We start from the raw sequence: 25460 nt of genomic DNA on the forward strand, positions 1-25460 counted from the left end.
CTCAATCTCAAAAGTTTTGGCAAAATTTGGAAGAACAAGAAGTGGAGCTTCGGTAAGGCGTTTCTTCAACTCATCAAAAGCATTTTGTTGGGCCTTGCCCCAAACAAACGGAACATTCTTCTTGGTAAGCTCATTCAAAGGGCAAGCAATGGTGCTAAAGTCTTTGACAAAGCGGCGGTAAAACCCGGCAAGTCCATGGAAGCTTCGGACTTGGCCAACATTTGTAGGGGTAGGCCAATTATGGATGGCCTCCACCTTGGAAGAATCAACTTCAATCCCATTAGCGGAAACCACAAAACCAAGAAAAACCAATTTGTTTTGAGCAAATGTGCACTTGGGGAGGTTAGCATAAAGCTTTTCATGGCGCAAGATGCACAAGACTTCTCTCACATGTTGCACATGGTCCTCGAGGTTTTTGCTATAAATAAGAATATCATCGAAGTAGACAACCACGCTCTTGCCAATGAGAGGACGCAAGATGTGATTCATGAGGCGCATGAAAGTAGATGGTGCATTGGAAAGACCGAAAGGCATAACGAGCCATTCATAGAGACCAAGTTTGGTCTTGAATGCCGTTTTCCATTCATCACCAATAGCCATGCGGATTTGATGGTAACCACTACGCAAATCGACTTTAGAGAAAATCGTGGCACCACTAAGTTCATCAAGCATGTCATCTAAACGCGGAATGGGATGGCGGTAACGGACGGTAATGGCATTGATGGGGCGACAATCCATACACATCCGTTGCGTCTCATCCGGTTTAGGCACAAGGATCACGGGAACCGCACAAGGGCTAAGGCTTTCACGGACATACCCTTTGGCGAGGAGATCTTGAATTTGACGGTTGATCTCCTTGGTCTCTTCGGGGTTGGTGCGGTAGGCGGCACGGTTTGGGAGCGGAGCGCCGGGTATGAGGTCGATGCGGTGTTCTATGCCGCGGAGTGGTGGTAGTCCATGAGGAAGCTCGTCGGGGAAGACGTCTCGAAATTCCTGCAAAAGAGACAACAAAGACGGAGGAATGTTGGTTAAGTCGTTAGTCTCCGACGCGGGTCCCTTGCATATGAGCACATAGTGCAATATGGTGGATGGGTTCTCTTGAAGCTCTCTCCACTCACTCTTGGTGGCTAGAAGGACACTCTTGGGCTCACTCATGTATGGCTTGTGGCGCTCACTCTCTTTATGGTGGGTCGCTCCCTCTCCTCTCATCTCACTATGGATGCGGAGTTGTGCCCTCGCTAAAGCCTTCGCATTATCCGCGATGATTTGGCTAGGAGTCATCGGGCGCAACTCGAACTTCTTGTCGTTGACCTTGAAGGTGTATGTGTTGGATAGTCCATCATGTATAGCCTTCTTGTCATATTGCCAAGGGCGGCCAAGCAACATGTGGCACACCGTCATGGGTACCACGTCACACTCGATGGTGTCCTCATAAGGGCCGATCTTGAAGTTGACGGTGACGGTATGTTGTATCTTGACGTTGCCCTTGTCACTCAACCATTGGATATGGTAAGGGTGAGGATGCTTGCGGAGAGTGAGGTGGAGCTTCTCACACAACTCGGTGCTCGCAAGGTTGTGGCAACTTCCACCATCGATGATGACCTTGATAGACTTGCCACCAATTCCGGCACGGGTTTGGAAGATGTTGCACCGTTGTTCTTCCATATCATGGGGTTGTGTGGTTAGCACCCTTGTGACCACAAGTGAGGGACTTGGGTCATGCTCACATAAGAGAGGATCTTCTCCACTATCTTGCTCATAAGCTTCTTCACTTGCCACGGCGGCTTGCACAAGGGCTTCATATTCATCCTCATCAAGAGTCTCGATGTCACCATTCTCCATAGTGATCATGACCTTGGTGTTCTTGCACTCAAACGATTTGTGACCTTGGGTGCCACACTTGAAGCAAGTGACACTAGAGGGTCCCGTGGATGCCTTAGAGGAGGCGGTGGAGGAGACCGTTTGCTTCATGCGACTTTGGATAGTCGTCTTCTTGGACGGTGTAGAGGATGCGTCGGCCTTGGCACTTGTAGCATAAGGAGTTGATGTAGTAGGAGGAGTCGATGTAGCGAGCTTGGAGGAGAAATAGGACTTGGCCTTGGAGTACTTGATGTCCTCAATCACTTGGCGCTCGGCCTTCGATGCTTGGTGGACTAACTCAACCATGTTGGAGTAGGGTTGGAACTCGACAATTCTCTTGATAGGATAAGTAAGGCCATTGAAGAAACGAGCAATTGTTTGTTCTTCGGACTCTTGGATGTTGGCTCGCATCATAGTGAGCTCCATCTCCTTGTAGAACTCCTCAATGGTCTTGGTGCCTTGCTTCAACTTTTGGAGCTTGTTGAAGAGGTCGGTCATGTAGTGTGCGGGGACAAAACGAGCATGCATCTCCTTCTTCATATCTTCCCAAGTGTCAATTGGAGGTTCACCCTTCTCTTCTCGGAGAGTGAGGACTTGCTCCCACCAAGTGTTGGCGTAGTCTTCAAACTCGAGTGATGCCATAGCCACTTTCTTGGCACCGGAGTAGTTGTGGATGCGGAAGATCTTGTCCACCTTGAGTGCCCATGAGAGGTAAGCTTCGGCGTCGTCTTCACCTTTGAACTTGGGCATGTTGAACTTGAGCTTGCCATACATGTTCTCTTCATCCTCCAAGTTTCTTCTACGAGGAGGGGCGCCGTCAACTCTTGCGGCTAGAGGTGGAATAGGAGGTCTTCTACGGCCAACCATAGCATTGGGTTGGTGGTGGAGTTGAACACTTGCTTCACTTGGTTCACGGTGAGGATGTGGTTGAAGATCTTGTCGCGGTTGAGGACGATGCTCAATGTTGGGTCTCTCATCTTGATCATGGTGAGGCTCTCCTCGTCCACGTTGGTCATGGTGAGGGTGGCGACGAAGATCTCGCCGAGGTGGATCTTGAGGATCTTGGTCTTGTGGATGGCCATCACGCCCATGGTGAGCATGGCGATCCGCTTGGTGACGATCTTGTTGAAGGCCTTGAGCTTGTGGAGGACGCTCATGTGGACGAGCATGGCGATGTATTTCTCCACGCCTAGAGTTGGAGCGGGAGTCTTCATGACGAGCATGTGAGCGATGAGGTCGATGATGGTCTTCACGCCTTGAGGAGGAGCTTGGGGACGAAAGGCCACCATGAGAGTAATGGTCTTCATGCCTTGAGGAAGAGCTTGATGAAGAGGACGTAGAACGGTGTCGACGATGGCGACCCAAGTTGGTGATGGCGCGCTCGAGGCTATCCATGCGCCGCTCCATGTTGGCATCATTGGCCGCCATTTGGCCATTCAAGTTGTCCGTAGCTTCACGAAGAAGGGCCAAGTCTTGGTTGACGGTGGAGAAGTTGTGAGCCACCTCATTGTATTGCTCATCGATGCGCGTCTCGAAGAGAGAGAGTTGCTCCTTGAACTCTTGTCGTTGCGTCCATAGGTTGTGTTGAGTAGCCAACCTCTCGGTGTTGCGAAGGATCTCTTCATCCCTATTGGTATCTCCGGTCCTATCCATGATGCAAAGACAAGAACTATGTTGTGTATGTTAGTGGAAGGAGACTACCTCGTACCCTTACCAAGGTAAGATAGTATTGAGGCAATCCACCAAACCGAAAGCAAGATCAAGTGTATCGGGGACACACGCAAAACCACACGCAAAAGCTAGCAAATATGGTGTTAGGCGAGTGTAGTGGAAAGCCAAAAGACAAATCCAAGATCGAGTATGTTGTTAAAAGTGGGTAAAGTCCAAAAATCCAAATGTCAATGTGAAGATCACTATAAACACGGAAAAAGTTGTGGAACACACACACGAGATAAGCGGGGTTAGTGCAACCAAAAGTGAGCGGAAAAGTGTATGTATAAGTGCTCGGTGTCACACTAACACAAGGAGAGCCAAAGCTTTGGTTGCAAAGGAAGAGACAACAAGATTCACACGTGGCCTCTCTTCTCCTATCTCTCTTTGCTTAAAAGCTTTTTCTCTTTTGTATATGGCGGCACTTGCACTCGTTTGTATCTTTGGTGGCACGTGGACACTTTTGTGTATATGGGCGTATGGATGTATGGATGTATGGATGTATGGTGCTACTCGCACTCTTTTTGTGTTTTTGGGGCTTTTTGACGCACTATGTTAGCGTTAGCCTCGCTTTTGCTATCTTGCCACACGAGTGTTTGCTTGGGTGCCTAACTCAACGCGACACACACACCTCACAATGCGGGGCCACGTGCAATGTCTCGCAACACTAAACAAGCAATGCTCGATGGGATAGATCGCAAAAGGAAGAGGGGTTACAAGGTGACCTGCAAGTTATACCTGCGATGGTGGTGGTGGTGGTGGTGGTGGTGGTGGTGGAGATCGCCGGATGTCGAGGTCGAAGGGGGCGTTGCGTCGCCCGGTCGGAGGCCCGGTTGGACCGGGTTCTGGACCGGCTTGCCCGGTTTGCCGCCCGGTTGACCGGGTGCTGGGCCGGCTCGGCCGGTTGTGGGCCCGGTTGACCGGCTGCTCAACCGGATTTCGCGGGATGAACTTTCTCTCTCCTGTTCTTCACGAAAACCAAACCAAATCGACCAAATCGAGGGGAAACGATGGAATTGGAGGCTAAAAGTTGGGGAAATAGTAGATCAAGCACAACAACACCAGATCCAAGGACCAAAACCACTCAAAACGCAACCAAATCACAGATCGGTCAAGAGGCAATTTAGGGCTATTTTTTGGGGATTTTTTTGGAAAATTTCTAGGAACGAAATCGGGTGGGTGGGAGGTCAAATCCGCGGTAACCAAGAGCTGCTGATACCATATGATGAGGTCTAAAACCCCGTGTGTGGCCCGATCTCGCGGATTGACTTCGAAACCAAGGGGGAAGATGGGAAAACGCGAGGAACACGAAGAACACGGCGATGAACACGAGGAACTCCGAGACTCACGCACACACACACCCCGATACACCCGATGCTTACCTCCGTGGCTCGATGGACCACGCCAATAGAATCACCCGGAAGAGGCACGCGGCAGAATTCCCGGTGAGAGATTGGGATTGGAGAAGAAGAGCTTGGTGAGGGAGAGAGAGTATCTTGTACTAGAATCTCACTCAACAAGTTCCAAATCAACAACCAAGGTGCCTTGATTACAGAGGGATGATACCCAAGGGAGACTAAGCTCAAATTTAGGTTTGAGTTCAAAACAAGTCTAAAGAGCTAAAGGGGCGTCCTGGGGGTATTTATAGTCTTACAAGGCGTCATGGGCCGAAAAGGTAAGTTCGGGCCGAAATTATAACTTAAGTCGTGCAGGCCGGTCAGGAGGCCGGTCAGACCGGGCCTGTGACCGGGCTGGCCGGTCAGGGGGCCGGTCGACCGGGCCTGTGACCGGGCAGTCCGGTTTCAGACCGGGCACAGGGACCGAGCGGCGGCCGGACGAGGCTCCAAGTCCCTGGATGGCGCCGGATGTCACGAGCGCAAATCCCGGTTGCTGACCGGGCGGTCCGGTCAGGAGGCCGGTCAGACCGGGCTGTGGACCGGGTGATCCGGTCAGGGAGCCGGTCGACCGGGTTCTGGACCGGCCGTCCGTCTTCTCTTCCTTGCGCTCTTCGGGCGACTTCCTGTCCAGCTCCATGTCCATCTTCATGTCCATCTGCTCCTCTCCTCCCTTTGACCATGGCGTATCCTCCTCTTGGTGACCTTGATGCTCCTTGTACCTAATGACACATAACACGTCGGCATGAGGTAGCAATCCATCCAAAGGTGTACCAAGATCAAGGGTGGTGAGGAGCGAGTTCACCTCATCATGTAGTGCTTTGACTCGGTCTCGTGTCATCGGTCCACTTGGGGGACTTGCTGGTCTTGGTGTGGAGGTGACCGAAGGCCACCCCGCATCAGCTTCCCTTGGTGGTCTCTAGTCGATCTTCACTCCCGGTACATCCCAGGCTTCCATCCGGTCGAACGTGTCGTCCTCCTGACAAAACCTGGAACATAAGGCCTCCCCGTCGGCTGGTAGTCGGAATCAGATGATGATCCTAGGGAGAAATCAGTGTTCACGAACTGGTCATTCAGTGCATCATAGTCCACCCATCGGGTGTACTCCCCTGTGCCTGCACCATAGGTATTTCCAACATTCGTATCCGACTCAACCTGTTTCGGATACCCTCCATCTTCTTCCCCATTCCACGGATAACTCTGGTGCTGGGTCGTGGCGTCCTCATTCATCTCCCCGTCATAATACACTGAAGTACTATGAGTTCCAGTATCAGACCCCCAACGCCAACCCGTGGAGTTCTCTATAGGAGTCACGGAACGCTGATTGTTTCTGGATTCCTCTCCACCCTCATATCCTCTATAGGAACTACTAAGATAGTTCCCAGGTGTAATGGGTGTAGTTTCTCATTCAGGGTGGTCAATACTAATGTAGTCACCAGCTGAGTAAACTGGTGTGTGCACCTCGTTCCCCATAGGTTCCTTCCCCTTAGTCTCCTCCTTGGGTTCAGTAAACTCCTCTAGCATTGTATCAATTGCTCCCGTCAAATGACAGTTCAACTGAAAGAACAATGATAGTAAGTTGCGGCTATTTTGTCCATGTATTTTGCGGGTTCTGCTGGTTTGCGTTTTGCATATTTGAAGTGGTTAAGCATGGGATCGTCTTCCTCCTCCATATGAGGAATGTGTGTGAATTCGGAACCCATAAGCTCTTTCGTCTTATGCTCCCGAATATCGGTTATGGCTCTCATAACGGCTATATGGTAGGCTGTGTTGATAGTTCTGGCCTCACCTGCTGGCATTACTACGCTCATTCCCAAAGATTCGGGAAGTCGTAGCCCTACCCTACACTTTGCCAATACAGTACCATCGTAGTACATGTATTTCTTTACTTGGATCTGGGGATCACACCCAAATTCAAGTAACATGGCACGAAGAATATCTGCGAGTCCTCCTTCATATTCACTCAGTAATGAATCCATCACTTTCACGTTTCGTCCCGGACGTGAACTTGCCATTGTTGGCTGTAGAAATAGAAAGAATATAAGATTAGTAATAATGCATCATAATAGAGATAATAAAGAATTTTCGCACTAAAAGATATGATTGTTGTATTCTCAATTGAATATATACCATATTTTTAGAGAATTCTTTACTAGTCCTATTTGAGTCCTAACGTTCGGTCCCATTTACTAGGTTTCAACCTAAGGTCAAAGCTTTTTCTCTGATACCAACTGTGGTGACCCTGCATACTACTGCATGTTGTAGTATGCCAGTCGTTGATATAACATTCACGAAGTACCATTCCGCAAATATTACATCCCTCAGAGTAGTACAACAGAACATAGCAGGTCCATAACTCATTCATTTATTATTACAAGCATAATACACATATCGTCTCGGAGCTCCTCTTGGGTCCTAAGAGGGATACTCCTGGGTTCGAGGCGAACCAAACTTAACTTACAATATAGAAGTTTTACTAAGTTATACATTTATTCTCTCGAGCAGTTAAATATTAAGAGTTCGTGCTGCTCGGCTATTACTACTACTCGATGCTTCTAGGCTTGATCTCCTCCGGAAGCCTCCCCGGTTCCGTAGACTATAAGGTAGTCTACGCCTTCAATACCTCCAGAGAGGTCTGGTTCTTCATAGCCGATGATCTCGGCTCCTTCAGGATTGTCGTAGTCCTCCTCCAGACGATTCAGACAGTCTAAGTAAGGGATTTAAGAGTGGGATGAGTACGAGCGTACTCAACAAGTTCATTATAGATAAGAGGTGTTTAATGCACTAGCTACGATATTAGACCAGAAAGTCTAATACCAATGCAGGTTTTGATAAACATTTCTTCAAGAGATTGCTTTTATTTCAAAGAGCTATGTCCGTCAGCCTTCACCGGTTTACTAGAACTTCATGGAGCTCCTTTCCGGCCGCGTTCGCGATTCCATATCCGGAACGAGGGAGTGACAGGTCACGGTTCTTTACACTCTGCAGAGGTGTGTTGCTTTACCCATAAGAGATCTTAACCTTGGTGCCAACCGGGCAGCTTTCCCGTCCACACTTCCTATGGTGTGAGGCCCGGTATAAGGTCTAGCCAATCATGTTCCTCCGCTACCTCGAACACCCACCCTCTGTTGCATGCCCCGACCCTGGGTCCACGCCGGTCCCATTATTCCCGTAGATTTCAGGGTGGACCCCGACCACGACGTCAATGCAGGGCTCTACCATACATTCCTACGCCGGTAGCTACAACCCATCATAGACCACAATACCGTGGGGACTTAAGGCTTCCCCAGCCTACCGCTTGTTCTTCGGGCGACAAGTGTCTACGGACAATGCCGTGGGAACTTAAGGCTTCCCCAGCCTACCGCTCGCCCCCGACAGATACAAGTGTCTACGGTAAAGCGCATCCGTTGATGAACGAGAGGTGGAAACACTTTTGACTACTCCGTCCTACTCCGGATCTTATGGTTAACACGGGTATTACGGCACAAGAATCACTGGCGACATTTGTTGTTTAATCCTAGATGGATATAAACCCTTGCAATGGAACCTCCACCATATCAACACAATCCATGGTTCCATTGCCAACCACATAGTCATATTCATAGTTATGAAAATAGTGGTTTTGGTTTTTTATGCAATAGTGGTAATCATAGTACTTTGCAAGTAATTTGATAAAGATACTCAAATGACATGAGCAAGTGATGAACTTGCCTGAACACTGCAAAGTTTTGCAGTTGGATGGTGTGGACTGACCCTTGTCCTCTGGTTCTGAAAAATAGCATCATTGTCCGATAAGGGCAATGGTTAAAGAAGCAATTATGCATGATTCCAGTTTTAGGGTTTGTTCCCCCCTTCCGATGACATTATTATTTCATGTAAGAGGTTAATACTAAGATTGATTTGGAGATACTCTATTTAAAGTAAATTTACAACCTTGAAATGTTGTCAAGGTGTTTTTAAAGTCCAAATGTATTAATGGACTTATTTTCATTATTGAAAATAATATGTGTGATTTAAATGATTATTTAAATCATCAAATTAAGACTTATTCTTAGTTGACTTCAAAAATTCCCTTTGACATTTTATTTGGATAGAGAATTTTATGCTGATCAATTTTCATATTTTTAATTATTTTTTTAGAGCTTTTAAACATTTCTTATGAAATTTCAAAGTTTCTGTATTTAAATGATTTTGTGAAATGACCATAATGCCCCTGGGCCCACCTGTCAGGGTGGCCCAGTGGGTTAGGTCGCACCCGAGCCACTCTGTTGGCTCGGTCGGCCCACTCGCTCGCTCCTCTCTCCTCGCACCGAAACCCTAATCCCCTTCTCCTCTCTGGCGATTCCCTCGTCGCCGCCCCCTTCTCTGAATTCCTCCGGCCTACTCAGGCCGTCGCCGCCAGCGAGATCAGGTGGATCTGAACCGCCTTTCGACGGTGGACACGGTGGTCTGCGTCGATCTGGGATTCGTCCCCGCCACCGCGCCGCCCCAACTCGCCTGCAACCCTGGCCGCAAGGATTCATGGCGAAGCGCCGCCCGCCGGCGCCCCTGATGCTGCGATGTTGTCGCGCCTGGCCATGGTGGTGCTGGGCGCGGCGGCGCTGCCATGCCTCCGGTGTGTGCCGCCGTGGTCGCCATGGCCGCGTTTTTTCGCCCGCGTCACCTGTAAGTGCTCCTCGCCTCCCCTTCTCTGCTATCTGTGCTACCTCCTCCTCCTATTCGTCTAGCTCCTCCGCTGGCTTGCTCTCCCTGTGGAGAAGCTAGCCGTGTAGATGTACTGCTGCGGCTATGCTCCTGTGGCCTTACTCGATTGCTGCTGTGCTTGTGCTGCCGCCTCCCTGTGCTTCTATTCTTGATGCTATTCTTGCCAGTTACTCCAGTATATTCATATATGTTGCCCTGGCTTGATTGCAGTGTGCAATTCTTGCAAATTTGCAAGAGCCAGTGCCCTTGGGTGCTCTTCAGTGTGCTATAATTCATAGACATGCTCCCTTGAGCATGCTTGTGGGCTAGACAACACCATCCCTTGATGGTGTGCTAATGCATACAATTATATATCATGTATTTGATTGTCTGCTATGCCATTGTTCCTGTTCTGTGGCCATTTAATTTATATGATTAATGTGTTGGTGCTAGGCTTGGCTCTAGCATGCTCTGTCAAGCCCTGATGATCTTATGATCATCAGTTGCTTGGTGGATGGTTGTTGTTTCATGCTTGTGTCTAGATGGTGCTCTCCTGGTGTCTGTGATATACACTGGCTTGTGTTGGTATACCTTTGTGTTTGCTCAAGCCTCTGCTACTGTCTGCAATGATCCATTGGATCATCTGATAGACCTGGTGCATAGCTTACTTCTCTGTTTCATTTATCTGTGTAGCTTTCACTACTAGGAAAAGGCCTACCGCCGGCGAACCTAAAAGGCCCATTGCCGGCGCACCACGAGCCCGCCGATGCGAACGCGCCGGTGATAAATGGCCACTACCGGCGCACCAGGCAGTGCGCCGGCGATATGTCAGCTACTGCCGGCGCACCACCCAAGCTTCGCCGGCAAAGCGAAATTCCACCGGCGCACCTGCAGCTGCGCCGGTAGTAGGTCTTCCAGCACTGGCGCATGCCACGTCCGCCGGTAGTAGGGCATTTAGGTGCGCCGGTAATTATATTCGAAAATTCATTTTACAGCTTTTTTTCTAGCATATTACAATACATATTTGACAGCAGTATATATTTACAACGCAGTTCATATTTAGACAGCATTACATGCAATATGAGAAGCACATAGAGAGCCAAGTTTCATTTCGGTATCAATACACAATTACGCAAGTCTCGTTCCGGAATGTGTTGATTCATACAACACATGTGCATATGCAACACCGAACGACGAAGTTTCACAAAGTTAGAAGTCTCGGTACATAGTCGTCACAAGTATCATCATACACCTCACAATGTAGGTCCTAACCTAAACTACAATCACATAGAACATGACCAACATGGTCATGATGACCATCATCAAGAAGGCCATGGTCTTCATCCGGTTCCTCCTCATGTCCCTCATCTCTCCCGCTAGATAACGGGCGTATCTTCCTTCCGCCTCCACCCTAGTGGGGTATCCCTTGTAGCTGTTGCCGCTGAAACGGTGCACCTGTCTCCGACAGTCCTCCCAGTCGTCGTAGACTCCAGGAACCCTCCCCTTGTACACGACATATGTCGTCGGCATCTCCATTCACAAGACAAGTAAAACGTTAGTACCAATGCAATGAACAAGTGCCAACTTAAATAAGAGACAAGTAGTATGAACTAAATAGCATGTGCCTCATACTTTGTTGGTCGAAATAAATAATAACATACAGGGATGGGGTCAGTGAGGCTAGGTAGGATGCACAATAGATTGATATTTGTGGCCATCACACCAAGCCTCACTAGCCCCACCCCGGAGTGTACAAGTGACCGAACATTTTAATCATCGGCCAATGCAATTAAGAAGTGCGAACTCAAATAGAAGACAAGTAGTACGAATTAAATAGCGTGCCTCATACTTTGTCGGTCGAAACAAATATTAACATCCAGGGATGGAGTCAGTGAGGCTAGGTAGGATGCACAATAGATTGATACTTGTGGCCGTCGCACCAAGGCTCACTGGCTCCACCCCCGAGTGTACGAGTGACCGAACATTCTAATCATCGGCAAACTCCAAATACGAGGCAAGTAGTGGTCGAGTAAATGCAAATAATTATTAAGCTATGTACGCCATAATCTTGAAATATATAGCAAAGTAAATGAAACTATAGACACATGTTCACATGCACATTCATACAACTAAATAAAAGCAACTAGTCGATTCTATGGGAATATATAGCAATTATTACAGTACGGAAGTTCAAGGACATATCGTTTAAGCTTTAACAAGTGTTCCCGTCGTAGGATCAGGTTGTACGCCTAGGGGGGAATGGACGGCAGCCCTCAAGCGAGTTGAACGGCCTCTCATCACGCGACATCTCCAAGTGGGGTTCTATCTCGTCATTAGGTGGTAGACCGTAGCCGTAGAAGAACTCGCCAGACCTATTGTTGACATCCTGCAGGATTATCGTGCAAATGAACTGCTGGATGCGACCCCAGTTCTTTCTAATCTCTCTATCAGGGACATCCGCCATGTTTGCAAACCTGTTTCTGATATTCTCTGGCAGCAACATGTCATCTGCATACTTTATGTACTCCTGCATCTGAAGGATGGCGTACCACGCGTCCATCCCATTGTCGGGTGTCGACTGCCTGAGGCAGGGGAAGTTGATTGTGTGGGTTAAGACCAAGCCTCCTCGGGATTTCCTCTCTACTTTGAGGGGGCCTGCCTTGTTGGCGAAGCCGGTGAGAGCATCATTGAGAAGGGCCTTGATGTGGGTGTAGTCTTTCTTGTGGTCCCTACCCGAGTCGAGATAGACTGCATGCGAGTGTTGCGGGTGCACGACGATGAGGGTGCAGAACTTGTCTCTGCGGAAAACACACGGATTAACCTTTGGAAATGCAAATGGAGATATAGGATAGAATGGTAATGGGGGACTAGCGAGTGATTACTTACTCGGGGAAGTAAGGGATGAGAATGGCGCCCTTTTTAATGTTCGCCAGCATGAAATCCTCGACCTGCTGGGTGGCAATCGCCCGATCCCCAGCGTTGCAGATGATGCTCTCCCGCATATAGAAGGGGTCCATTATCGCGATGGTCGGCGTCTCCTCCTTAACAATGCAGGCGAGACAAGCTAAGAGCAACTAGGCGAACCACACTAAAGTGGAGCGCTTGCATGCGATAGATGCTGAAGATGTCGTTGAACCGGATGAAGCACAAGTCCGCGGGGTACTTCTCGACGAAGTTCATGCCAGTTGGCACCTTCGCCACCAAGAGAGGGTAACCAGGATCTTTTGATTTGAGAAGAAGGTTCTCCACATGCAAGACAGTCTCATGCAAGCTCCTCATATCCGGGGTGAGTTTCTTCACGACATGCTCCGGCAGCATCGGTTGACCCAAGTGATGCAGAGGTCGCCAATTGTTTGGCAACTTGTCAAGGAGTGGGACCTTGTCCTTGGATTTGGCCGCCGCCGCCTTGTCTTGGGCGTCCTTCTTATTTTGCCTCTTCCTCTTCTTGGGTTGTACTGATGGACCCTCCATCGCCGTAGTGGCCGTAGCACGGAGTGTGTTTGGGCTCAACATATTTTTGACGGCGGCGGTGGCGACCTCCTCAGGATTTTCCTCCTCAGCCGTTTCTTGAGAATCGAACAGCTTCTTGGAGCACACATATTTCAAGCCCGGCGCATCCTCATGGACAACTTGTGAAGACGTAGGAATATCCCATTGGAAGTTGTCACGTTCGTATTCCTCGGCCTCTAGCGTAGCTGGCTGTTGTGGTGGGGCGCTGACCTCTGGCGCAGCTGGCCGTTCTGGTGGGGCGATGACCACGGGCGCCGCTGGCTGTCGTGGAGGGACGCTGACATGTGGCGCTGCAAGGTGCTTGTCTTTGCTTGCCGTCGACCCCGAGTAGGTGTTGATCCGAATTAGGGTCTTCGGCCATAGCAGTACCCAACCCTTCAGTGAGGCCAGATTCAACGGGCTATCGTCATCGGCACCATGCGGTTGATTAGGAGGAAACAAATCCTCATAGCCCGGTAACGCCCGATCCACTTCAACCCGGTAAACGTCATCCGCCATATCTCGTGTGTGCCACTTCTTATCCAGGGGCCGAAGGATGGACCCCCTCGCGACGTCTTTGAGTTCGTCGTTTACTCTCATCAAGAAGGTGCATGGCGTCGAGAGCGCCTGCGAGAACATGTGTATGGCGTTAGAGAGAGGGCAAGGATGACGAAACTAATATATTAACTTGATGTACACATTAGTTAATTACCGTGAGGGCGTTGAGCTCAGCTAATGTCGACGGGCCAGCACATGCGGCGGCGGGCATGCAAGTGACGGAGGGGCTGCTACCCGGCATGGACGGTGAATCCCTAGCACCAGCGACATTGCCGGCGGCCGGAGGAGTCTCCATTATAACATTGTCATTGCCGGCGGACGGTGGCACCATCGAGTTGCTGCCGTTGAAGCTAACCACTTGCATTTTCGGGGGGGGGGGGCCTTGTTTGCCACCCTCATACCACGCTTGTAGAGCGTTGAAATCTGCTTGGACTGAAGCGGCGACTTCAGCTTTGACTTCAGGTACGAGTGTAGCTTTGAGTTGCGGTACCAGTTGCGGTACCAAACCAGCTTGGACTTGGGCTAGGATTGACTCCCTCATTTCCTCCGCCTCCCGCTGCTTCCTCTCATTATGCGCATTTTTATCGGCCGCAGACGACAAGCCATAGTGACCATGCTTGTAGCCTGTACCGGCGCCAGCCACACGGCCTCTATGCGGCCTTCTTGTCGGTGAATGCTCATTAACGATGTTTAGCGCCCGTACGAGAGGCTTGTCCCATGCTACCCTGCCCGTCGACGCCTGGGACGAGGAGCCTTCGTCACCTTGAGAAAGTCTTTGTCTTTCTTCTTCCTGCGGAAGAAACGCGAACCATTTAGAAATGTTGCTACTATTATATGAACGATACTTGATCTAATTAAACCGGTAAATTGCTTACCAGTTTTTTCTCCAACGCCAGGACCTTCTGGTCGTTCGTGAACCAAATTATGTCGGTTACGACCTTCGGGTCCGTGATAAGTTCCCCGGTTAGTTTCTTCTTATGGTACCGGGACCTGATGAATCTTCTTTCAAGCGGGTCCTTGTACTTGAGCCAGGGGTTCTCAATGCCGGCATTTACATACGCCTCGTCCTCCTTCGCCCAATAGGGCTCCTTTCCCTCGTACCCACGGCTCCCAAGGTTGTGGTTGCCGATGTTAAGCTCCCGCATTTCCTTCCCCCACAACTTGCGATTCTTGGTTGCTTGTAGCTCTTCATTGGCCACAAAAGCATCAAAGTCCGCCTGGGTGACATGCGGAAAGGCGGAGTGGACCTCTTCGAAACCTTTGCCCTCAGCAATCAGCTTCCGCACCATGTACTTATAGCTGCTGAGGTGTTTGGTGAACTTCAGGAGGGCTTGTGAGTTCACAATGTTGTTGGTTTGATGACTGGAGGCGTAGTCGCCTAGGAACTTGTATCGTGCATGCAACCTCGCAATGAGCTGGGCTCGCAAAGGCGCTTTGCTCTCAGCTCGGAGGTCCGTCTCGTTGAGATTGACGACCTCTCGGAGGATACATGCCAGTTGGTTGCCGTACCCCTTGGCAACATCCTTAGGCTCCACCGGCAAACCACTGGCGGGGTCCACCTCTTTGACTGTGTCTCTGCTGGTGCCGACCGTGTTTTGGCGCCTTGCCTTCCGCGGCCTCTTGGCTCCACTTGTCCCGGTGCCACTACTCCCGGCGGCGCCGCTAGGATCGTCGCCGCTTGTCTCGCCGCCACCCCCGGCGGCGCCGGTTGCCTCATCGCCGCTAGGCTCGTAGGTACTACCCCCGGCGGCGGCGCTTGCCTCATTGCCGCTCGGCTCGTCGGCACTACCCCCAGCGGCATCCTCCATCTCATGGTCCTCGTCGCCGTCAACACCAGCGGCCTCGGCATCCTCCTCCGTCCTAAAGAAGTGCCTATTGTAGTGCTCCTCTAACTCTTCTTGAGACGACATGGTGGCTTGCACTAATAGAAGATGAAAAAGAGTTAGAATTCACGGAAAAATTTGGCATGACCTTTGCTAAAAATTGGTCATGCCGAGTGCTAGAATTGCCGGAACGGAAATGAATCGACATTCCGGCACTCAATAGCAACTCAATCCCTGTAACAGAAATGCAAACATATAAATGCCATAACCATAACCATAACCATCTCCATAACCATGCCATCACCATAACCATCACCATATAAATTACAGTAGCATTTCAGCATATACATTACAGTGGCATTTTGCATCAGCATAAAAATAACACTTGACAGCATCCATTTAAAACCAGAAAAGGAAATATTTGCAACTTAACACTTTAAATCCCATTACTGCTAGCAACTTAGCATTACTGCTTATTTACATAAACAAATGAAATATTTGCAACTTAACACTTTAAATCCCTGGCACCTACTGAGAACCTTGCATACTAGCTACTGCTAGTAAACCCCTGGATCAGTAGCATGCATTACAGTAGCATTACAGTAGCTACTGACTATGTTCTCTGTATTATTTAGCATTTTACACCATAACCAGAATTCAAAAACTAAAATAAAAACCAGAATTCAAACAGTAAAATAAAAACCAGAATTCAAACCATCTTTAGCATTTTACACCATAACCATTTTACATCAACATAGAGAGCTTGTACCCACTTATACAAAATACACTAGGTACCTTATCATTTTGTTTTAAATGAACCAGATAAGGAACATAGCACCAATTTTCATTTTCTTTTAAATGAACCAGAGAAGCTCATGTGTCATTTCTCATTTGTGGATTATCAGAAAGCTCCAATTATAAATCAACTAAATGAATTAATAAGCCTGGTGCGTCGGCAATAAGGCTAGCACAGCTGTAACCTGGACATGTGTTTAGCATGGTATTGTGGGACATGTTTATTTATTTCTTTTCTCTTTATTGTATGTTTCTTTTCTTTTACCCCAAATACTGTAGTATTTTATTTTTCTTATCTTTTCAAGATAATAATGAAGCAATATGCATGAGTTATGTAAAAACATGAAGATATATATATGAGTTATATATACATACACAAAATATTGACCAACACAATATTAATTAGTCATACATAAAATATTGGCCATGACCATATGAGTAGTTATGAATTACACAAAATATGAGTTATAGATTGCAAATAAAGTTTTACATCATCGATTGAGAAGAGTGTTTCGCGTTCTTCTTGCTTTTCTTGCTCGTCGTTGAATAATTTAGCCCCGTGTCGTGACTTCTTCTTTTGAAGGGTCGACCTGACCTCGGTAGCGTGGTCCTGCTTCTTCTTGTGGTGTATGTTGTGTCTTCGTCCTCGGATTCTTCCATCATTGGTCTCCGACTTGTCCTTCGAAGTCTTCCTCGTTGGCGACTCCATCCATTCCGACGATGGTCCTCTTGCCTCTCCTCACGATAACACGGCTAGGCCTGGATGGGTCGGTTATGAAGAAGCATTGGTGCACGTGTTCTGCCAGTACCCATGGCTCATTCTGCGCGGTGGCGTTCGTGGACTTTGATTTGTTGGCTTCGGGTAGAAACATGGTGGTGAAATACCGGTCTTCTTTTCTGACGCTCTTAGCCCATCTGATACGGAACATCGGCACTTTCTCCCCAGCGTAGCTAAGCTCCCAAATTTCCTCGATTCTTCCGTAGTATCTAGTCTTTACGTCACCCGTCCAGGAATCCATCGTTACCCCTGAGTTCTGGTAAACACTGTTCTTGTTTTTTTCTTCCGTGTAGAATGTGTACCCGTTGATATCGTACGCTTGGTAAGTCATGATGTTGGGCGCGGGGCCATGTGACAAGGCCAATACTAGTTTATCCTTGTCAGAATCCATTGGTGGGGGATTAGCATCAATGTGGTCTTTGAACCAGCGCGAAAGAGGAGTTGTGCTCTCTGTATATTTCTGCTTCCGTCATCATCGGCTTGCCACTGTTCTCTATCATGGTTTTGTGCTCTTTCAACCAAGGATCGATCAAGTCAATGTGTTGTAGCGCTACTAAGTTGGCCCGGTCAAAGTCGGAACTCCGACCAGACATGTGCACGTGCAGTTCCTTCCTTCCATTTTTGTGGCCTACTCCCTCGAACCTGCGGAGGTGCTTGTTTTGAGGCAAACCAACAGGGTCCTCGATGTCTAGATAATTCGTGCAGAAAGAGATGCACTCTTCGGTGAGCCAGCCCTGTACGATGCTTCCATCCGGATGTGACCTGTTACGAACGTATCCTTTAATGACCCCATTCATTCTTTCAAACGGCATCATGTTGTGTAAGAATGCCGGCCCTAGACTGACGATATCATCCATAATATGGACCAACAGATGGACCATCACGTCAAAGAATGCAGGCGGGAAGTACATCTCCATCTCACATAGGATCACCACGATCTCTTCCTGGAGCCTTGCGAGTTTCTTCACGCTTATCGACTTCCGAGTTATGACGTCGAAGAAGTTACGAGCCCGATCAGCGTTGCACGGACATGGTCATCCATTATACCTCGGATTGCAACTGGAAGAATCTGCGTCATCATCACGTGACAGTCATGAGACTTCATGCCGCTGAAGTTTCGTTTCTTGGGGTCCATGTATCTGCTTATTAGCCCGGAGTAACCGAAGGGCACTCTGACTCCTACAAGGCAATTGAAAAATTGATCGACCTCGGCCGGACTAAAAGTGAAGCAGGAGGGGGGACAGTAATAGTCTGGCTGCTTAATCCTTTTGCGCTTCTGACCACCGTCCGTCTCCTCCTCCGACTGTCCCTCTTGGGCCGGCGGGATCTGAAGCTCTTCCCTGATGCCCAAAACTTTCAGGTCCTGTCTTGCTTTCGGCCCATCTTTGGTCCGGTCCGGCATGTTGAGAAGAGTGCCAAGCAAGCTCTCGCACACGTTCTTTGAAATATGCATGACATCAAGGCAGTGAGGTGTATCGAGAATTTTCCAGTACGGCAAGTCCCAAAACACGGACCTCCTTTTCCATACACCAATGAGCGGCGTCGTTTCGTTTTTCTTCTTCTTCTCTCCAGGCTTTTGACGAATCTTTCCCGGCGCAGGGCACTCCTTCCAACCTTTCAGTAATGTATCGATCTCTTCGCCGCTCTTCTTACGTGGAGGTCCTCGGGGTTCATTTGTACCATCGAACAGATCTCCACGCTTTCTCCACGGGTCAGTTTTCTGTAGCCACCTTCGATGCCCCATGTAAACTGTTTTCAAAGAGCCGGGATCCTTACCAAGCTGCAAAAACATCGTCTCTTCCATGCACCTGACACATGCCTTGTGTCCATGGCACACCTGGCACGAAATGTAACCGTATCCGAGGTAGTCCTGCACCGTCGTGATCAACGCGGCTCTCAAAGGGAAATATTCTTCCGCGACGGCGTCCCATGTATCTACCCCTTCCTCTGCCCACAACGTTTCAAGCTCCTCCTTTAATAGTTCGAGATACATGTTGATATCGTTTCCTGACTGTGTCGGCCCTTGAATTAGCATACTCATCTGTATGTACTTCCTCTTCATGCACAGCCAGGGCGGGAGGTTGTAGATCCATACAAACACGGGCCATGTGCTATGTATGCTGCTCTGGTTTCCGAACGGATTGAATCCGTCCGTGCTCGCACCCAACCTGATGTTTCTGGGATCTGCCCCAAAACTTCCGAATTCATTGTCTAATGCTTTCCACTGGCTTGCATCCGAAGGGTGCGTCAGCACTGGGTGCTCAATCCGCTCTTTATCATTCAACACTGCCTCCTTTCTTTCTGCGTGCCAGCGCATGAGCTTTGCTTCCTTGCGGTCCGCGTAGAACCGTTGAAGCCGGGGGGCGAGCGGGAAGTATCACACAACTTTCCGAGGAGCTTTCTTCTTCCCTTTCTTGTACCGTTCAGCTTCACACACCGGACATTTGGTCTTGTCCATGTGCTCCTTGCGATACATGATACAGTCGTTGATGCAGGCGTGATACTTTTCGTGGGGTAAGTCGAGAGGGCACGTGATTCTCTTGGCCTCGGCTAGACTACCAGGACACGTGTTCCCGGCAGGAAGGAGATCTTTCACGTATTCCAGGATGTCGTCGACGCTTGTGTCCGTCCATCCGTGTTTCGCCTTCATCTGCAGCACATCGAGAGCTACTCTCAAGCGAGACTCCCCCAACCCGCGACCTGAGTCGTACAACGGAGTATTCGAGTCTATCTCGAGTTGCTCAAGCTTTGATTTCCGCTTGGCGCCTTTCGTCTTTTCGAGAAGCAGATCTTGAAGATGAGGGTCCCGCACGACTGAAGCTAGCGGCACCTCTTCGTCGTCATCAAGGTTATTGTCATCGTCAAGGTTATTGTCGTCGTCAAGGTTATCGTCCTGTGCGACAAACTCTTCATCGTCATCAATATCATGATGCCCTCCTTCTTGCCTGCCATTTTTACCACCTGCCGCCGTCGCCCCATTGACCTCCGCGCCATCATCACTCATCCATTGAGTGTGTCCATGCATGAAACCATTAGTGAGCAGGTGCCCCTGCAATTTGCCTGAATACGGGTCAAACCATTTCCCTCGTTTGCATCTCCGGCACGGACACAATACCTCCGTGCGGTTATTTTCATACATGTCGATGATCGCGTGTTTCAGATATCTCATCACGATGCTTTCACTCATCTCGATAACCATTATCGCCTGCATGGTAAGATTACATAATTCATTAGAACCATAGATCCGTCGGTAGTTTTCACGGAAAATTTCGGCATGACCTTCCTACACGGTAGGACATAGGAGCGCCAGAAATGTGCCGAAACGGAAACTTAAAGAATCAACATTTCGGCGCAACGTTGGCAACTCATTTTCAACGCCAACACACACAAGCACAAGCACAACATATATATATGCCACACACGAGAGCTTTGCTTCAAATGTCCAACATAAGTCGATTTCATTCCTCAATTTGTTCATTAATCACCTATTTGTTTGATATATTCGTCAACGAGATCGAGACGTCGCGCCGCTACCACGACGTATGGAAGCCAACTTTCTAGATCTAGATCTAGATTGAGCGGTCAATGCGTGATAGATAGATCTAGATCTACATAGGGATGTGGGAGATGCATGTAGGAAGGGAAGATTTGCTCAAAAAATATGATTTTGTTTGGTCAAATTGGCTAAAGTTGGGGTAGAAATGGGCAAAAATTAGGTGGGTTGGGAGAAGGGTCGGGTTGTGTGGATGAGGAGTGAGTGTAGTGGCTTGTGAGTGCTGGTTGGTGGCTGTAATAAGTCCCAGGTTCTCGCCGGCGCACCGGGACTGGGTGCGCCGGCGATGTATAGCCCATCCGGCTATATGCTCCAGACCAGGCCCATGAAGCATTGCCGGCGCACCAGCCCAAGAGCGCGCCGGCAATAGAAAATTACCGCCGGCGCGCTCCTGGGCTGGTGCGCCGGCAATGCTTCGTGGGCCTGGCCGAGTTGGGGGGGAGGTGTTGCCAGGAAATAGCGCCGGCGCGTCGTGTCAGCTGGTGCGCCGGCAGTGGGAAGGAATCACCGGCGCGGCGGTTTTCTGGTGCGCCGGCAACAAGTTCCACCGGCACCACTTGCCTCCACCTATAGGCTTTTCCCTAGTAGTGTTTGATTCATTAAGTAGATAAATGATGTGAAATGCTCTGCAGTGATGATCATATGAGTGGATTTGGCAAAGCTAGAGGGATGCCAATTATTTATTGGGAATCCTAGCTCCATTTGAACCCTTCTGGGTAATGATATATGTGCTGGAAGTGTTGGCTGTGGGTTGAGGTGGCCTTGACAGCCAATTGGTGCTGTCATGGTAGCTCCCCCTTTCTCTGTGACTTGCTGTGGTGAATTGTTGCTTACTGGCCTGACCATATTTGGTTGCCAGATGCTTTTGATGTTGACAAACCTGGATAGACACATGATAGTCTATCATGTCTGATGGTGTAGTGGCCATAGGTGCTAAGTAAATCTGGCTAGCTAGATAGGATCAACCCTTGTTCGATTTCTTTGATTATGTCACTGGTTTGGCATAGCCAATGTTCCCAGGGTGCTTTCCTATTGGTTGTCCTCTTGCTTCCTTGCACCAATTTGGCTAGTAGCCAGATGATGACTCACATATAGGGTATCTACCCACTTTGCTTCCTGTGACTTGTGCAAATGATGAATTTGTATGAGCAAAACCCTGCTTGCTCATGATGTGTGGTATACCTCACTCCAGCTCCTAGAAATGGGTGTTGGTGTAGAGGGTGGCTTCTGGTTGGTTGATCTGCTTTAGTGATGAGCTGGTGCTTGTCCTGCTCCTCCTTGTGAGCTTGTGAAGCTTGATTTGGTTCTGTGGTGGATTTTGGACAGGTTGAACAGCTCTGGCTGTTTTTCCTGTTCTTGCTGTTCTTGGTGTTCTTACCCTTTGGAGATTCTGCCGATGAGCTGCTAGGGTTTCTGGCTGTGAAAAGGTTTTATATGAACCTTTGTTGGCTCCTCTGGTCGACAGCTTGGCCTGGCACCAATTTGGTGACTCTCCTGGTTGTGTGTGTGTGATGTTGTACATGCACAGTGCCTGGTGAGCAGACTGTGTGTGTGTGTAAGCCTGATGCTGTGCACTTGGTCTTGGAGACGATCAACTCGGCTGATCTTTGTTCATATCCTCTCTGTTTCATTTTTTTGCTAACCTGCCAAGTGGCATTGCCACTTGGCATAATATTGTGTTGGTTTTGTATGTGTGCAGGTTTCAAGCAATTGATCAAGATGATCCTGAAGATGATCAAGTCCAAGATCAAATGAAGACTACTTTGTAGTATTTAGGATAGATTCATTCCTTTGTAATCTTTCTTTTTATTTTCTTTTCTTATTTTTTCCAATTTGTGTAATGTGTTGTAATAATCCATATTACTATTCTGGATATTGTAAATGACATTGTATTGTGTGTGATTATCAATAAAGCTCCCATTTTCCTTAATGAGCTTTATATAATTGTTGTATTATTTATAATCTTGATTAATGATAATTGTTTATTAAATTATCTCAAGTTTGAATTATGTGGTATCCATTTGATGTTTGAATTTGAAATTCAAATTCAAATTTGGTTTGAATTCAATCATACAACTTAATTTTGAATTCAATCATGCAACTTAAGATTGTGATGTATCTTCTCTTCTCTCTTCTCAAAACCCTAATCTAGTTAAGTAGGAACAAGTTCATCGCACTCTCGAAACCCTAACCCTGTAGGATGTCGAGAGAGAAACCTGTCCCCCTTCAATGCAGTTTTGTTTTAAAAGCGCGAAATTTCCCCGTAATTTACGATGCAATGCACATCCCTTTCTAAAATCTACCCCTCGATCGTCTCTAAACCTGGAACATTACAGTTCATCACGCCACTCGGCACATACTGCTACACATCCATGACCTTTGGCCTCAGGAACGCTGGAGCAACCTACCAACGGTGCATGAACAGCTGCATGGAGAGCCAAATTGGCCGCAACGTACACGTCTACATAGATGACGTGGTAGTCAAGTCGACTCGGCAGGATGATCTAGTCATCGACCTCGCCGAGACATTTGCCAACCTGCGGCGCTACCAGATCAAGCTCAACCCCCTGAAGTGCACCTTCGGGGTCCCATCCGGACAACTCCTCGGCTACCTCGTTTCCAAACGCGGCATCGAGCCTAACCCGGAAAAAACCTTTGCGGTCATCCGAACAAAACAACCAGCTTGCCTAGTCGACGCACAGAAACTCGCCGGGCAAGTCGTGGCCCTCAGTCGCTTCATACCCCGACTCGGTGACAAGGCCACGCCACTCTATCGTCTCCTGAATAAATCGGAATCGTTCGAGTGGACCGACGAAGCACAGAAGGCCCTGGAAGAGCTCCAGCACGCCCTGCGGAACGCTCCCGTCCTCGTGGCTCCGCTCCCACAAGAAACCATGCTGTTGTATGTCGCCGCGTCCAATCGCGCGATAAGCACGGTCATGGTCGTTGAGCGCCAGGACGAAGGAAAAGAACAGCTGATACAACGCCCAGTCCACTACATCAGCGAGGCCCTAATCGAGTCAAAGCAGCGGTACCCGCACTACCAAAAGCTAGTGTATGCAGTCCTTAGGGCCCAGCGGCGACTGGCCCCTTACTTCCATGAGCATCCCATCAAGGTGGTCGCCTCAACGCCACTCGCCGACATCATCCGCAACCGCGACGCAACCGGCCGAATCGCCAAATGGGCAGTCGAACTCGGCGTGCACAACATCACGTACGAGTCGCGCCATGCCATCAAATCCCAGGCGCTCGCCGACTTCCTCGCCGATTGGGAAGAGGCCCAACAGCTGAGCTCCCCCGCGGACCTCAAGCACTGGACATTACAGTTCGATGGCTCCAAAAACCACGAAGGAGCAGGGGTCGTCCTCACCTCGCCGAAAGGCGACATCGTGAGATACGTCCTGCAACTTCGATTCGAGCCCTGCACCAACAACATGGCCGAGTACGAGGCACTCCTCCACGGCATGCGCATTGCAAAAGAGATGGGCGCAACACGACTACGTTGTCTCGGCGACTCCGACCTTGTCGCCAGCCAGACGTCCGGCACCTGCGACGCCACTGATGCCAACATGATCGCCTACAAGCAAGCGGTCGACCAGGCCGGCGCCAGCTTCGCCGGTCATGTCGTCGAATGGGTTGACAGGCGCAAGAACGAAGAGGCAGACACGCTGGCTAGGCTCGGGTCCAAGCGACTCCAACCCCCTCCAGGCGTCTTCCTCGACATCCTCAGTCGCTCATCGGTGCGTGCGCCACGGGAGATCGACATCGCCGAACCTCCTGCACCCGACTCCGCCCTAGTCGCACTCGCCTCCGACGCCGACGACTGGACGGAACCATACTTAGGCTACCTCGAGTGCCAGGTACTGTCAATGGACGAAACGGAGGCACGCGCGCTCGTACGCCGTTGCAAGTCCTTCACTATCATCAACAATGAACTCTACAAGCGCAGCACCTCAGGAGTATTCCAGCGGTGCATTGCTGCCGGCGAAGGCCGCAAAATTCTGTGCGACATCCACGAAAGCGACTGCGGCCACCACGCAGGCGCACGCTCGATCGTCGCCAAAGCCTTCCGGCACGGCTTTTATTGGCCAACAGCCCACGAAGACGCAGTCGACCTCGTCCGCGCGTGCGCCGGATGCCAGAAGTACGCAAGTCAGTCACACATGTCGGGCTCGGCGCTAAAGACCATACCCCTCACTTGGCGGTTCGCTGTCTGGGGCATGGACATGGTGGGGAAATTCAAGACAGCCCCCGGCGGGTACACTCATCTCCTAGTCGATGTGGACAAATTCACCAAATGGGTGGAGGCAAAACCCATCAAGAAGTGCGACGGCAAAACAGCCACCAAATTCCTACGCGAGCTGATCTACCGCTACGTCTACCCTCACAGCATCATCACGGATGACGGCACAAATTTCGCCAAAGGGGAAATGGCCGACTTCTGCGAAGACAAAGGCATCTGACTCGACCTCGCGTCAGTCGCACACCCCGAGTCGAATGGGCAAGCGGAAAGGACAAACCAGAGCTTCCTCCACGGAATCAAACCACGACTGGTGGTACCCCTGGAGCGCGCAGCCGGATGCTGGGCAGAAGAACTCCCCTCCGTGCTGTGGGGCATTCCCACAACACCAAACAGGTCGACCGGCTTCACGCCCTTCTTCTTGGTGTATGGAGCCGAAGCGGTCATGCCCACAGACATCGCCTAAGATTCGCCACGAGTCGCCAACTACGTCGAAGAGGAGAACCAATGCGCTCGCCAAGATGACGTCGACCTCCTCGACGAGGCTCGGGACCTCGCACTCTCCAGGACAGCCATC

General features: G+C 49.5%; 1 protein-coding gene across 1 annotated transcript in view; it reads left to right on the plus strand.

Moving 5' to 3' along the window:
* LOC127330988 (uncharacterized) overlaps positions 1-25106 on the plus strand; it is a 38819-nt gene extending 13713 nt beyond the window's left edge. The window contains exons 3-4 of the mRNA XM_051357076.1: positions 23033-24684; positions 24739-25106. Of these exons, the coding sequence (XP_051213036.1) occupies positions 23033-24684; positions 24739-25106 (2020 nt within the window). The remainder of the gene's footprint in view (positions 1-23032; positions 24685-24738) is intronic.
* The last annotated feature ends 354 nt before the right edge of the window (positions 25107-25460 follow it).

This window comes from Lolium perenne, chromosome 1 (assembly GCF_019359855.2).
Source record: "Lolium perenne isolate Kyuss_39 chromosome 1, Kyuss_2.0, whole genome shotgun sequence".
NCBI classification, from domain to species: Eukaryota; Viridiplantae; Streptophyta; class Magnoliopsida; order Poales; family Poaceae; genus Lolium; species Lolium perenne.